Source organism: Xiphias gladius, chromosome 16 (assembly GCF_016859285.1).
Source record: "Xiphias gladius isolate SHS-SW01 ecotype Sanya breed wild chromosome 16, ASM1685928v1, whole genome shotgun sequence".
Lineage (NCBI taxonomy): Eukaryota > Metazoa > Chordata > Actinopteri > Istiophoriformes > Xiphiidae > Xiphias > Xiphias gladius.
Window position 1 is genome coordinate 7,774,027 of NC_053415.1, and position 17,195 is coordinate 7,791,221.

At 39.0% G+C, this 17,195-nt stretch overlaps 1 protein-coding gene across 10 annotated transcripts in view; it reads right to left on the bottom strand.

The window, feature by feature from the left end:
* The window catches only part of pard3bb (par-3 family cell polarity regulator beta b), a 219,763-nt gene that overhangs the window by 86,134 nt on the left and 116,434 nt on the right, over positions 1-17,195 (bottom strand). For 9 of the 10 annotated variants that reach the window (XM_040147955.1, XM_040147954.1, XM_040147958.1 and 6 more), the window contains 4 exons: positions 16,140-16,242; positions 15,475-15,611; positions 11,317-11,361; positions 781-996 (listed from right to left, as the gene is read on the bottom strand). In XM_040147955.1, coding sequence (XP_040003889.1) covers positions 781-996; positions 11,317-11,361; positions 15,475-15,611; positions 16,140-16,242 — 501 coding nt within the window. The remainder of the gene's footprint in view (positions 1-780; positions 997-11,316; positions 11,362-15,474; positions 15,612-16,139; positions 16,243-17,195) is intronic. The other variant, XM_040147956.1, reaches the window with a different exon arrangement.

Consider the following 17,195-nt stretch of genomic DNA (forward strand, 5'->3'; position numbering starts at 1 on the left):
ATGTTTGCCTTTCTAATCACCAGTGGTCTAGGTAAAACAGCTAATCCCCCTCTCAAAACCTGACAGATGGTAACTGATAAGCATTTAAATTTGACACGGCAGTGAAGATATAATTTTAAGATGGGAAAATGTACAAATGTAGAGAAAGAGGGAGGCACAGAGAGAGAAGGTGAGCGAGATCTTCAGTGTGCAGCTTCAGAGAACTGTTATCTGTCAATTAACAGCAGCTTTCAAAGTGTTGAACATTTAGAAAGATGGTGACAGATGTGGCCACTGCGTGTGTGTGGTGTTGACATGCCCTATTAGTCCTATCCTGTGTGAGAGTAGTGATCTGAAACAGCCCCACTCATTACTCTGGTGGTGACTGATAAGAGTTTGCTGCTAATAATACAGCTGGGAATTGAAGTGCAACCCCCATTGAAACAAACCAAGCAGCTAACATTTAGCTCCTGGATAAATATTTAAAGCGAGAGACCAACTCAACTTTGAATCACATACTGTGATGAAATGCTGCTGCATTGCTTCATATGTGCTGATAATTTGAGTCATGATGTACTTATCGCAAAATCCCTCTGCTGTAAAGTGTAATTGGGGAACATGTTGCGTATGGAAGTAAGCCGTGTCATTTTGTAAATGGTAACATATAGAGCGTACAGGGAAGTACAGTACATATACTATTTGTTTTGTTTAGCAATTTCTGCACATATAAGCACAAAAACAGCACACATTTGTACACGCATGCCCGACTTAGCCCACTGACACCCTTTTCGTCCCTCTTACCATCATCATCTTCAGGTGGCCCATCATAGGATTTATCAATAGCTGCTCTGAAGCTCTCATTGCAGCCTCTTCCCCTGACCATATTTGGGCGAGGACGGTGGAATGGGAGGAGTTCATTTTTTCTGTTGACCTCTGACATGGCCGTCTGGAGACTCTCCAACGAACTGGACTTCTTCAAGCCAAGGGTAGGACCGAGTTCTACAGGACTTGATGGAGCTGAGGTGGCAGAGGGAGACACAGAAAAGCAGAGAGGTATGATACTTTCATTATTACTCTACTAAAATGGGTATGAATGTGTTGCGTCGGAAATACTGGAGAAATTAAAAACAAACAGACCCTGAAAAGCATGTATATGGTAGGAAATGGCCTCCAAGTTTGGTAAGGCTATTAAACAGGTTTATCCCTGCTGTGCTTTGGTGTGACTGGGTTAAAAAGCCTGTGGAGACACAGACCAGGAGCCAGAAAGACCACGACATGACTGAACTCTGGAGAGCAGAGCCATGGAATAAAAAATAAAGTGATGCAGTTAAATGTGCTGTTGTTGAGTTTGTGATGGATGTGAAGTCTGCTTCGCTGTTACTGGTTCTCCATACATCATCACAAGTATACTGTGAGAGATATTACTGGGGGAGGGAGGGATGCAGCAGAAAGGATGATGAAGAGGAGAGTGATGTATGATAAGACAGAGCAATGGTAGAAGTATTCAAGGGGGAGTAAGGCAGAGATCAGAGATGTTGTGAAGATAAGTCGTGAAGCTTCATAATTTCCAGTGCATATGGTTTCCAAAAGGTAAAAAAAAAATGCCTGCATAACATGCCTGCATGTTATGCATTAAGCAGACTACATAACAATTTTTGCTATCCTGCTGCTCAACCTCAGCGAAAGCTAATGAAATGCTGACCACTCGTGACGACTGCTGTAAAACAAGAGAGATAAAGAAGGCAATGTGGGCTTCCAATTTGGTTTGTCACGGTGTGCCACCTTAAACAGAGAGGCCACTGATTGCAGTCAAGATGGGGAGAAAAGGGACAGGAGGAACACAACAGGGAGAGAGCAAATTAAGTTTCCTCCAGAGAATGCCACGGTGGCAGAGAGGAAGACAGAGAAAAATGGGAAGAAGGGAGGAAGGCTGGGCTTGCTGCCAGCTCAAAATACTGGTAATCCTCTCACACACACACACACACACACACACACACACACACACACATTTTGGATTCCTTGCTGGCTCTGGCTTGTCGATATGATGCCACTGTGATTCATGATAGCTAAACCTGCATCACTTTAGCTAATGATTCCCTATACACAGGACTGCTGTTTGTGTATGTGGGTGAGTGAGTGTGTGTGTGTGTGTCTTCTCAGAGCAAAGGAGAAGAGGGAGCTGATGTGACTTCCACATCTATTTAAACAACCATTAACCAAACACACACAAACACATAAAGAGTAATAACACACATAGTATGTATGCACATGCATAATTTAAGTCAGCTGCTGGGAGAGGAGATGGACAAGGGTCATAACACCCATCCATAAACACAGTACAATGACATTCAGACGCACACCGAAGCAGTAAAAATCACAAGTGCCTGAATTGATGCTGTAGATTTTTTTAATACAGCTGAACAGATACATATCTACAGAAGATAACACAACGTTTTCCTTTATTTATGTTTATACGTGTATTAGAAGCTTTGGTTAATTCCACACAATAGCAGACATGTAATTTCCGAAACTCTTTCCAACTGCACAAGGATTTGGATGGAAAATATCTACATTTTTAGATTAAATGACAATAGTTACTCTTTGGTAGATATTTTAGACTAATGGCCATAAAACCCATAAAGACAGAAAGTTTTACCGCTATGGCCCTAATAATTCATTGTATAATATCCCTGTCACAGGGTATCATAAGATGTTATTTGCTCAATTAACAAGTAACATTTTAACATGTAATACACTTGCTCAGAAACATCTGTATGAGTTAAAACCATTGATAACCAGCTTTATAAATTCCACAATCATAATAGGAATGTGTACCCTTTGCCACCAGTCTGAAGTAAACTTTAGTGAAAACTTTATTGGATCCTTGGCCAAAGAGCAAAGCAGAGTAAAAATATAAAAACAGCTTTTAATGAGACATGTAAACAAAAGCAAATCTTCACTTCTAGAGCTGAGAGTGGTGTGTAATGAGAAAAAAAAATGTTACACACGCTCATTTAAATAGTCATCCACTATTTGAAAACTCTAAGGAGCATGGATTAGAGCTGCCAGTAACATTTGAACCAAGGCCACCAAAGGCATGAATACACTCAACATGAATCGTCCAGGAAATTCTCATGTATTATTCCTTTTCTTCACATTCCAAACAGTCCTGAAACTCTTCAAGCCAACATGTTTGCATTTGCCAAAAACATTCTCAAAACACAAGCACAACCAAAGTTAAAACAGCATCTGACACTTCCATTTCAGTGACAATAAATTCATAATCCAGCATACTTAGGCTCAGAGGACATGCCTAGATTTGCACAAATCAATGTTTAGTCACACATTGCTTTCTGTAAATTAATGCATTCCATATGAAACACGCATGAGATGTTTTTCGTTTAAACTCAATGCAAGGCACCAGGGTTAAGGTTCATTCTGCACTGGGGGATCTACAAAGTTTGAGGGCAACTGCAGTCAGTTTAAGAAGTCTAATAAAGAAGAAGTGAAGTATTTTCACAGGCAGTGACCTCTGAGTCCAAACTTGCCTGACTGCAGAGGGTTGGATAGTAATATGATATAAATAATTTTAAAAATAGCTTAGTGTTGTTGGGCTGGGTTATCAGGGAATGAAGACTACATGTGCGCACGCACGCACGCACACACACACACACACACACACACACTCACACACAGATACTGGGGGATGAGCATGCATCCACATACTGAAACATACACACAAACACACACTTGGTCTCTCACACAAAGTATTTTGCTGTGAGTAGCAGGATTTGTGTCATAAATGTAATTACTGCTGTCCAACTGTAAGATGATAGAATTAAGCTGCTTTTAAAGAGAGAGAGAGACAGACAGAGAGGGAGAGGGAGCGAGAGAGAGAGAGAGAGATAGAGAAGGGATGACAAGCAAGACAAGAGTAACAAAGTGGTTTGAGGGAAAGGATACGAAAGTGGGGGGGTTGCCAGAGAGGAAGAGACACTGTGAAAGGATGCTAGAGAGAAAAACAAAGAGAGCAAGCCTGGAAATGAACGACAGAAGATAGGAGTGACAATAAGAGAGACAGAGTAGGAAAGAAGAAAGAAATTAAAAATTAAAAACTAAACACAAAGAGAGAGAACGCCAAGCTATCCCAAGGCTATTTGTTGGCAGGAAGGCAATGGGCTACTTTCAAAGTCAAAATTATACCAAGTAGTGGCTTAGCAGCAGGCTGCAGCAACAAAGCCAGCAGACTCAACAACAGCAACAATAAGGAGATGCAACTCAAATTTTGCATTCTATTTTTGCATTACTATACACCCAGAAAACAGATTTCTTAGTAAAGAGAATATTCAGCGTCTCTCTACGTCCCATAAGTGGAAGTTCCCCTGTGTTTCAAGAAAAGGAAAAATTGACATCACAGCCCAACCTAGCTGCTATAGCAGGATATACTGAGTTTTACAAAAAAAACACAGCATTGTGAAACCATTCTTTTTATGCAATCAGTCAATGTTTTGCAGGACATATACTGTATTCTTTATATAATACAGGATGTATTACATAAAAAATCCACCCTAAATGCAATGACATGGCTATTCAGTGTCAAAATCTCATATCTCAGGTCAGTACTTACTAGTTCCCTTTGAGCTTGATGCAGATGTTGCAGCATTGAAATTGCAACAATTACCAGAATAACCAGAAGGTACCAGGCCTGATTCCCAACAGAAGCCAATATCTTGTTTCAGTTTCTTTGAGCAAGGTAATGAATCTTAACTTGCTATCCCTAGGTATGAGTTGTGTGAAGTCATGATTTGTCAAGGTTTTAAAAAAAGTATAACTGAACAGAGATAAAAACCACTTTAAAAAAGAGGGGAACTGTAGTTTAAAGTCCCTCTAATAATTTTAATGTTTTTTTCATTTTTAAAACCTGAACTGGAACACAAAACTGAGAAAATAGCCATAACAATCAAACTGTCCTGGGTTATTTAGCCAGGGAACACAGATTCAGAGGTGTCTGTGAAATATAAAATGAGACCCAATGACTCTGCAAAAAAATTTTTGCTCTATCTGCAAGCTGATGATCCCTGATATTATACTTTTCAAACCCAGTTAACAAGGATTACTTGAGTGGTCAAAAAAATGCAAACCTTACAAAATGAAATATCATTCATCATTCAATGTCACTAAAACAATGTTGCTGGAGTCAGTTTATTAGTATTATTTTGTGGGTAGTTGTAGAAAAGTAGCATGAGTTACTGATACTTTTTATAACAGAAGAGCTACATGTAGTCCCCTGTAGTTCGAAATGTAGACTACAGTTAAAAGAGACTTTTTCAGTAACTCTCATGTATACAAGCAAGAACGTAAACTCTTCAACAGATACACAAAACTCTTCCAAAATGAATCCATCACAGGGAATGTAACTGATCGGTCCAGGACAGAAACAAATGGCATCCCTCTCTTTGTGCTTCTCTCTCTCAAGCGTCAGACAATGTGCAGTACAGCAAATGTCAGTGATCAGTGTGTAAAGCCTGATCGAGATGAATTGCTGTACCACCAAGAAACGACAATACCGACCATCTCCTGATTATTGCTCACCTTTATTGGCTTACTGGGGGAGATGGAGAGGGGTCAAAGGCCATTCAATATACAGAGAGGCAGCCAAGAGTACACCCAAAGACAATGAAACGTCAGTGTGTGCTAAACACAAAAGACAGAGACAGATACCTTGTAAATGAAACACGTGCACAAGGAAAAGCTATTCAAGATCAAGCATACGCACCTGCACACATTCACACAAACTGAAGTATAAAAATGATGGAGAAGCAGGGAATGCTTAGTTCAGCTGTTTGAATTCTGTGTCTAAGAAGGGCTGTAAAGAGCTAATTCGTGGTGGCACTGAGTAGCGCTCGCACAGATGCACACACCCACACAGACACATAAAGATGCGCTCCTCTCCTTGTGACAAATTAATCCATCAATCCACATCAGCCTAACAAGGTGGTTTTCAGGTTAATTCCACAGCAAAGTCTGCAAGAGCCAGAGAGGCCGGGAAACAATGAAAAACGAAAGAAAAAAAATGAGATGAAGAGCGAAATGAAGAGACAATCGCAGAAAGAAGGAGACAGAAGGGGATATAGAGAGATGTGGCTCTCTAAAGACGCGGTTCTGGCAGAGCTTGTCAGTGTGTGACTGTTGTCAAAGTCAAAGTTCCACATGGGAGAGATTCATACAATGGACTGCACCAGTCTCCCTCAGCATCACACTGGCCTCCTGACACACACACAGACATTTTCAGAGAGATGCTGTTCTTTCTAAGCTCCTCTGCCTCTTTGTCAGTCTCTAAGCCTGAATGGCATTGGCAAGAAAGAGAGTGAGAGTGAAAAAGAGACAGAGAGAGAGAGAGAAAGAGAGAGATGGTGGTGGGTGGAGGAACCAAAATTAGGCAATAAAAAGACATAAAACTATAACAAAAGCAGACAAGCATGTCGGCAATTTAGTGTTTTTACTTGGATGTGTTTGTGTATGAGTGTATCCTCACAAGTGTAGACAGATGAAGATATTTCCACAGAATATGACAATTTTGGAAGTCATCTCCTCTTCAAGGAGCATGTGTTGGGACTTGTGTGACTATTAAACACTCTTACACACATTTAAGAATCCTTTTTAAGGAGTGCATAACTGAGGACGTTCATACACATGCGCACATACTGCTTAGATACACACACATACACACACACACACACACACACAAACACACACAAACACACACAAACACACACATATCACCACTTTTCTCCAACAAGCTTTTCATCATTCCTGTGGATATTCATTGCTCACCATTTATTTTCACAAGGAAACATCTCTCCTGCACTGATTCTAGGAGACACACACAGCTCCAGGCTGTCCCCATCACCAAAGGAAAACACGGTGAAAGAAGCACAGCTGCAACCGTTCTTTTTATGTCGTGTCAGCAGTATTTGTACAGTATGTGTTTGTGTGTTTGACTGTACTGTCCTATTTAAAGCAGTTTGAGGAAAAGAAACAGTCTACACTTGAGAAAGATACACTGATTTATTCTGTTTTTACCTTCTTTCACCATGACATTTTCATCTTTCATCATGTCTGTATAGCAAACCAATTTGACAGTGACTTGAATAATATCTACTTGGATTTTAATCAGAAGCATCGCTTCTGTCACTGCATTTCATATTTCCTCTTCCACAGCTGATCTGATTTATTATTGGAATGATTGGGCTCCTGCTTCTCTGTCCCACCACAGAAACGTGAGGCATGTCTGACCACAACACACAAAATCAAGTAGTGTTTACAGTTTTTAATATTCTCCATCAGAATATATAATATTAGAATGCTGAGTAGGAGAATTTTTTATGCATATTAAAAATAAGTACTTTTTAAAATTTACTAAAGACACTTCCACAATTTGCTCAACTGCAGCTTCCACAGAAATGGATTTAGCCACAATAACACACTTAGTTAAACACACCCGCTCACTTGCAGAGAAGGTTTGCACACAAGTATGCACATACACATTTGTAATATTTGCTCCTATTTCCATCACTTTGCATCTCAGATTCTGCAAAATTATAATACAGTATAATATGACATCCTCCAAGGTTCACATTTTCCACAAGATGATGGAGACTTTCCATTACCATACCATTACCATAAGGGTAATAGTTTTGTGTGTGTGTGTGTGTGTGTGTGTGTGTACTTGTGGTGTAGTTGTCCAGTGGTTTCTTAGGGTATGGAGGGAAAGACCATTGCTGGAAATGAAAACAGAATTCCCAGAAGTCATTGTCTTTAAAAGTGCTCACTTCCTAGGACCCCACCCCACCCTCCCCTCTCTTTCAACAAAGTCCATGCAGCTGTCTGTCATCAGCGCAGGGCTGTTGGATGCATTTCAGTTATAAAAAATACATTAGAGCAAAGAAAAGTGGGTTGGCAAAAACACGGTCATGCTTGCCAGGCACACACTCTCTTTAACAACTCTCTAGGCTATGTGGCATTATAAAACAGGAGACACGTTGAAAAGCAACAGGTATAGGAATTGTGTAAACACGCTTTAGTAATTTAAAAAAAAAAAAAAAAAAAAGCTTGGAAATCAACCAGGGGAAAAGATAAGGGCCCTAAAAGCTTTGCTGGACATTCTACAGGCATATTACTGGGAAAAACACAGCTAAAATTAGAAAGGCTGGAAACTGTGGTCAGATTTTCAGATGGGAAAAAAAAAAAAAAACGACTTTCGCTTTGCAACTTTGAGATATAACTTCAACCCAAATTCCAGGTCAGCTTAGATTCACTGATATCAGAAAATAAAACCACACACTATAACTCACTGAAATTGCTGTGTTCTCTGTCTTTGTCCAAGATTTTAGGCAATAAAAGAAATAACCTTATAAACCATTTTTGTTCTGCAGCATATTTTCTAGATAGGCATTTCAAAAACAAGCTGTAGCCTACAGTGCAGCACAATAAAGGAGAGAAAATTGAAGAAAATACAGCCATTTATCAAATTTGCCCCGTATTCCTCCATATCAAGGCTGGATTAAGACTAAGACCTCTAGGAGCCCAGAAATCTCAGGTTCATAGTGTATCACTTAGCTTTGGTAATTTGATTAATTGCAAATTTGTTAGGGAATTTTCACCACTAAAGAACAAAATCAGCTCAGATGGGTTTCTTGTTGCCCTGTCTTGTATAGAGACAATCGAGTCTTTAAACCTCCAAGTCTCCCTAACACATTATCTGGCCAAGATCCATAACCTTGTTATACTGTTCATCCCCAATTACGAGCCCTGTTTCCTAAGATTGCTTTATCTCATTCACTAAGCTCTGTCAATGAGAGAAAATGTGCTCTGCTTCTGGAATAAAAAGGAAAGTCAATGACAGTGAGGCTGATTTCATTTTACACCTGAAGGCAATTCATTGTTATTAAAGATCTTTCCATTTCACTGTCTTCCCACAGTGAAAAAGGGCCATGTACATGTTGACATTTAGTTAATAAAAGCTGACAAAAACATAAACAGATGTTCAGATTCAGTATGCCGACAATCAAAGGCTTTGTTATGGAAACCGAAAGGAATATGTCACCAGAGTGTATGACACTAGAGTTGTACAGTATTTCTGTTTTATTTTAAGCCTTCTTCAACATGTTTACCATATCAATCCCTCTGAAGTAATCCTTCCTGTATAAGATGTTCCCTCACCTAACCTTTTTTACACCAGTATATCTTTTCCAGAACATTTTTAACCACTGTCTTAAGTTAAGGGTCATACAGCATGCTTACTGGACTACAGGTACACTTTAGCCACAAACCCAAGATGAGAAACTGAACAGGACAACATATCCATAACGTATCCATCTTTTCAGCTGTTGGAAGAAAAGAAAGTTATTTTTGTTGTATCAAGGTTTCTCTCTAATAAAATAAATGTTCCAAAACTGCCTTTCATTCTTTCCATATGTTGTCTTTTATGCTCCTTATATTGCCTTGCTTGCTCCCTTAAGAATGGTTATGGATGTAGTCATAAAAGTCAAAACCACCATGTATAAAACTGAGGAAGGACTTATTGACAGGAATAAAGTGCCAGACAACAGGACAGACACACATAGAGTACAGATGAATAGGATAGTAAAGAATATAATGAAGTAGAGTGCTCTTACATTCAAGCAGCTACAATTGAAATGGGGGAGACTTCAAGGCAAAGTGATAAAGAAAAGTTTGCCATCAAACTTTTAAAAAGAGGTATGTGCAGGCTACTAAGGTGAAAGGTTTTGAAGAACCAGTCATCTCTGTTTCCCTGTGCTTGTAAATGCTTTTTAGATGAATCCGTCCTCTCTTAATCTCTCTCTTCCTCTCTCTCTTAACCTTAAGAGCAAGCTTGTCAATGCATATCTGTAAGAAGTGGCCATAGTCTGGCCCCTCTCTTGTCTCCCCAGTCCTCCTGCAATTCTCACTTTCATCTGCCCTTTGGACAAAATAAGGATGTATTTCTATAGAGGCAGACAGGAGCCAAGTATATATAGAAGACAGAAGAGGCAGGATGCAAGAGGAAAAGTGAAGTTGCATATAAATGAAACTGTAGAGAGGGAAGAGAAATGGAGGTAAACATGGTGTATAGTGGCTTCAAACACATAGTGAAGAACTCAGTGAAGTGATAGAAACTATAGAGGGTAAAAAAGAAAAAAATATTTAATAAATTGGAAAGAAGACAGAGAACTCTTTATATCTCTAATACACTAGACTATGCATGTACATATACAGTATCTATTCTTTCTTTGTTTACACTTTTCTCTTGTTTATTGTAGTGGCAAATCATAAGTCAGTAGAGCCCCTCATCATGGTCCATTTCATTCTGATTTGAAATTGAGCCCAAGTGTGCAATCCAGCAAATAAAGAGAAACATATACACACATCACAAAAACAAAGTAGTTCTTGTGGATGTTAACAATAGCAATAGCAGACAGAGAGAAGATATAACTAATGTAGCCTAGCTGACAACTAAAGACATTGGTAACCTAGTTATCTTACATAAATATTCATGTACTGAATAAAGTTACGTTAGCCAGTGAAGCTAGTTAGTTGACGTTACATAAAGATACCTTGACTGAACTAACCTTAGTATCTCACACGGCGTGGTAGCTAAACAAAGTTAGGCTGTGTTCCCACATAAAATCTTTTTCTAATGAAAACCTCTGGTCAAAGAAGTTTTTAATAAATAAAAAAACGCTTTTCCAAAATACAGTTGAGAGCATCCTTTGTTACAATAATGTATACTAACCTAGAGTTAATGTTAGGTGTCAGGCTACTCTTGCTAGCGACTGCAATAAGCACAAACACCAACCGGAAGCTCTGAGGACCTGTACATTTTTACTCCACAAATGAATATCGGTGATACAGTAACTGTCATTTCATATATTTCGCTGTGCTCTGATACAAACATAACAAGTTTCTCCACTGCTACATTCTCCAATCTTAACGCTGCTATGGGACGTGACAGGTCTCTCTGCTCCTCTTGTGACTGCTCAGCTATACAAGCTAAGGTAATCCGCATACATTTTCATTAAATCTCAAAAATATGATTCGGTAAATGAATAGATTTTTTGAACACAAGTACAATAAGTGTTGCCAGCTTTCTTTCACAAATGTGGTAAGGATAATGGTCAAAAACAATGTTAAAAAAACAATAAACTTAAAATAACTTTTGAAAATTTGAATAATTTCAAACCCCCCCAACCACCACCCTCTGGAACCAAGACAGCACCAATGCCCTCTGAAAATGTAGGGAAAACCCTGCGTAGGGGTAATCTGTGCTTGGCTCACCTGCAGTGTTTCCAACCAGGGATCCCACGTTGCTCTCATCTGCCACTGAAACAAAACAAACGCATGTTAATATACATACACTCACACACTTTCCATTGGTGTATAGATTACTCCTTTCCCTTGACTTCTACATTTTTTAATTTCTCGTACCTGGCTTGCCAACTGTGCAAGTGTTTTATACCCGTAAAAAACTTTTTGTTTAAATCTTATTGCACTTTTCCTGCCTACCTCCTTCTCAGCTCCCCCTTCTGTCTCCATCATTCTCTATCACACTATTATTTCTCCTGTCTCATTTATCAAGATGGAACAGTAGTTGCTCTTTTTCCCTGTGATGTTAAGTCAGCTTAGCTGCTAATGAAGTCATTTCCCTTCATCCCTTCTCTCTCACTTCATATGTCATTCACCCTCCTTCCTTTCCTTCAGTCATCCCATTTCTCTTTTTGCCACTGCCCATCAGTCTATGCCTTTCACCTCTTGCCCTTTACCCTCATGTCTCTCCTTCCATGCTTTCATTTTTACTTTAGTTACACCTATTCCATCTGCCAGCGTTCTTCTGCCTCTTTTCCTCCTTTCACTTTCTACCTCTCCCCCAGTCCTTTTTTTTTGGTTTTCCTCACTTCTTCCTAAAGGCACAAAGCAGCCCAGTGCCAACAAAGAACACATTGACTGTTAGCACTCCAAATACACACACACATTCAGACCACAAAAACCAAGCAGTAACATGGCTTCTCCCAGCAAATACTTTTCTAATGAAAACCAAGCCTAAAGTGTAATTCTAGCTGTGTGTGTGTCTTATGGCATCAGTCTGCGGTGAATCAATATGACTGCTTCAGCAGCCCAGTAGTTTGTGGATCAGTGTGCATGTGTGCTCGCCTACATCAGCAGATCTGTAGATGCCACGTGTGTGACGCACACAGAGGCTTATCACTAGGGAGGAGGTCTCAGAAAGGTACAAACATGTAGACATACCGGGCATTCATTTTTTCAAAAAATCAAGTTTGAACTAAAATAGTTACTAACATGTATTCCATTGTGATTAATTCAAACCTTCCATAGCATAATCATAAATTGAGTAACATAATTGATGTTGTTCTGCTTATATTCACATTGAATGAACCTGAGTTCTTAATAAAAAAAACACACACACACAAGAAAACAAAAAAAAACAAAACCCAAAGACAAGGACAGGGACAAAGTCTGACAAGGCAAAGGCAGAGAGAGAGAAAAAGAGACAGAGACGGAGAGAGTGAGAAGGACAGTGAGAACCAGGGCAGGGAGTTCATAATTTGGAACCAATCTTAAATTATTGTTAAATGTTTAATTGGGCTGGGGTGGAAAATTAAATCAGGACAAATTAAATAAAAATGAAATTATGTAACTGGCCCAGGAATAAAATGCTGAGAATGCTGTCTCTGTCTCTCTCTCTCTCTATTTTTGTTCTCCTTTACACAAACACACACACTTAAACACAAACAAAACAGCCACAACACAGCATAACAGCAAAACAGCACTGAAAAAGTAGTGAGAAAATTTTGTTAAAATGTAGTTCTCATATTGCACAAATTGGCACTGATTAAAATGATGCATTCCATATGAATGTACATGGACTAGTTTTACACTATAATTAGCAGTATTTACAGACACTACGTGCTGGAAGGTTTAAAAACAGTAACAAAAAGGTCTCTTGTTTAACTAAAGAAGGATAAAACTTACAATAGCATTTCTGAAACTATAATGACCAAAACTGCTGCCCTGTTTTTGCATGAACCAAAATGTCAAGAGTACAAACAAAATTAAAGTATGTTTCCATGAACATTTCTCCAATAAGATAATATGAACAAAAACCACATGCACAGATGCTCCAATCACATGTATCTGGCTCTAGTCTCCTTTAAGCGGCCCCACTACACTCATTACAATCTAGGATGTACTCAGCTTCACTAATAACTGGCAGTGAATTAATTCTTAGACCATTAATGCTTAGACCTACCTCAGCTACTTCTGTTGTCTTAGATGGTGTAGTAGCCATAAACTATGTAATACTGTCTGATTTTGAACTACATGTATCACTTTAACTAAAAAGGGCCACCATAAATAGGCCGCTTGAAAAACAAAGTATCTTTACAATAATTTTGCCCCAAATTTGAGCCTCCCTAACTGATCGAAAATGAACTGGAAGATGCAATACTATAATGGTGGCATCTGTGTGTCTCTGTAAGTATTACCCTCTTTTGAACTCTTTTACTGAAAAACTACACCGGAACAAGACTCACCACATGTCCCACTATAGAACTGATATGATTTTGAAAGCGCAAGCATCTACCTACAGTACTAATTAGCCAAATCTGATTTCCAAATGGTTATGCAAAGGCAAGTATGCTGACCAAGAAATATTTGCTAACTGATGCTCAAGTTAGGCTACTTTATTACCTCAGTAGGAAACCTGGTTATGGTTCATATTTTGTGGTGATAATAGCAGGACTTCAGGAGGCTCAAGTGTCTTTTGTTATTAGTGTACTATAAATTTGTTTCTACAACATTCTCCCTGTTCTGTCACAACTTATAACATTATAGACAACCCTAAGTATATAGATATAACCATCACCACAGAGCAGGAAGGGTTTCTGGATCTTTTTAAACAGAACTTGTCACAAATAAAAATCTATCTTACTAATCACAAGCCAGACAGCAGAGAGGGATCTAGCAGGATTTCAGGCTAGTCTAAAGGGATAACATTTATCCCCAAAGATGAAAGGTTCTCCTCTCTAAACTATTTTTTGATATAAAACAGCTTTGTAATCTTAGTTAAATCTTGTTCCCCTACTGTCACTATAGAAAGAAAGACAAGAGACATTTTTTACATAAATATACAAAGGAGGTGATGTACAGATATACAGTACATACCATCAGTCTGTTATTCTTATAGAAATGGATGTATATGTTATTGTCTCCTGCTCTTTTGTCTCATTTTCTCTCTCACACACACACAGCTGGCAGTGGAGCCAGCTTGAGGAGGAGGACTAAGGGAAATGACATTTTGAACAATAAGCTTTTGTTGTGCTTCTGCATCCACTGTCATAATACACAAAGGTATGCATGAGCACGGACACAACTACACACATAGCTATATTTCTAAAGCTGACTTTTTAACAGTCACTGAAATGTCACTGAGCCATGCATCCAAATATCAGTAATCAGAGAGCAACAGGTGACAAAGATGACGGTGAAACTGGGATCACAGTGGTCACCAAAGAAGCCTTTCTGACTTTTTGCTTAGATAAAAAAAACATACTGAATATGAATTAAAATCCTGTGACACAAATTGTGACTATTTATAACTTTCTTCGTCAGATGTTAGAAAAATAAATGAGAAACAGAGGCAGAGCTTGCGTAGGTAACTGTAGTTTCATACATGGAAAAGTGTCACAGCTTGTCATTTCTACAGTCGGATTGTTTTTAAGCCTCTGGAGATCCTGTAGTCACAAAGAAATCTGTCTCTCTCCTCCACTTTCTCCCACTGCCACACACTCCATGTTAACTTATACGTCCTCTGTGTCACTTGTCATCTATTTCCTTCTTACTCTGTGATACAAGACTCCTTCTGATAACAACTTTCTCCTGATATTGATGGAGCAAATGGGTTACATTACCGGGTTATGTTTTAAATATTAACACAGTTCAGACTTCAGTGTACAGTATGACACATAAATGCTTCCGCAGAAATAGTAATGGAAGCAAACGCAGAAATGTTATTGTGATGAACACACCAGATAGACACACCAAACCATGTCTGGGTGAGATATTAGATAACACATTTTCCCATCCTAGAAAAAACATTAAAAACAACCAAGCACACGTGTGCGCGCACACACCCACAAACACAAAAACACAGACACACAGACACACACACTGACAAAAAAAAGATCAAAACCGTCTTTGACGAATGACTGCAAAACTCATGCAACAGGCATAATTGGTTCCCCACCTACATGCGTAGCTGTGCCTGTGTGTTGCAGAGTATGCAATATAAGTCTGCAGAGGTGAGTGGAGCATCCCATTGGTGCAGCAGCCATGCATCAGCAGGAATACTTAAATATTTGTGAGGATAAGATGTATGCAGCCACCATGCAGAGCAGATAAACAGAAAAATCGCCCCACCAGTGTGATGTTGGTTCTGAGTCGTACCCAGGTCCATGCTCTTGGAGGCTTTAACATGCTGGAACTGCCGCTGGCTCTGGTTCTGGCTGTGGGTGGGAGACTGGGGCTGAGCCGGGCTAGAAATGTGACAGTTTTCCCTGAAACAAATTGAAGATACAGTCATTGCCAGCCTTGGCAAAAAGAGCATTAATCTTATTCCTTGTTTCTTTTTTTTCAATCCTTGAGATCTGTCATTAGTTACTTTTTTCTTTTTAAATTATACTGCGGTTGATTTTATTTTTTTGCTAAATGTATTCATTTTGCGTGACCTTCGCGGACAAAAAAGGTGCAGACTAAATGCTTGTCTAGCATCCATACCTAATATACTTGAGACTGGCTGTGCCATAACGTTGTATTCAAAACTATGACTGAAAATATTTGACAGCACAAGCTACAAAGACAAATAATTTTGAAACACTTACCAGACTCATTGATGCAACTTTAAACATATATTTTTTTAAATAAATAAAATTTCCGTAAGGATGACAACAACATATAGATACAGAACATTTAGTGAAGAAGATAGTCATCATTTGTTTTGGTTTATAATTTATATTTGCATATGATTCATTTCTACAGCACTCTGTATGGCAACTTTTTAAGACAAACCATAAACTAACACAAACCTTTCTTGTAGGTAGGAGTGTTGAGTAGAGCTGCTGAACTCCTCATGTCCATACGGCTCCCCCTCCTCATCCTCATCCATGTGAGAATAACTCCCATTGGTCACTGAGAAGAAAAAAAAAAAAACAACTGTCTATGGTAAGGACAAAAGTAGAGGTGATATGATGCAATCCATCAAAGAGATGTTTAATAACTATGCTCATCTTTTCTAGAGCACAGCAGCTGGGGTCAGCTTAAATTCATTTTGGTTCGCATTTAAACACCCACCGAAACCTCTCAGATTACTATTTCTCCACTGTCCATCAATATGATAAGCATGTTTTGAACAGCCATTAGTACACCAACATGCAGTAAGGTACACTTCCTTCTCAATATACTGTGACACTGATGAGCATCTTAGTAGGTGACTCTTGCTTTTTCACTGGTCTGGAGAACTGCTCTGTCCTACCTCTCTCATTGGGTAGACAGACCCTGTGTTTTCTATGGACAAAAAAGGCCAAGAGTTAATGTTTTATATGAGTTTACTGTATCACATTTATCAGTGTTAAAGAGAAGTGTCTTTCGGGTCTTTTGTTTATAGAGAAAGTAGCTATGTGACCTAGAAACAGATGGATGGCACATTGTAATTCTGATGGAGAAACACGCTGCAGCAGAGTCATTCTGTCCTGAGACTGTAGGCCAGCACTCTTACATACACAAACCAACACAATCATCTGCTCATGAGCTTGACGGGGCCTGGCATCAAGACTGAGACAAACACAGTGAGCATATGAATGAAGAGAGAACAAGTGGCTTATGTACCAGGATTGTTTTGAGAAGATTGTAAGGATATCCTAATACTTTTGTCCTCCAACAGGTGAAAAATAGCCACTGTCAGTATGTACAGGAACTGCTGTCAATTCAAACTGACCACAGGTGCCATGGTTTGTGAAGTAGCAAGCAATAAATGTTTCCCAGCCACCTCTGAAGCTTACAGAGGGTGATGATCTGATACTCAAAAAATGGGAGGGAGTAACACTTTTATTGTCAACATAAACAACAACTATATGAGCAATAGA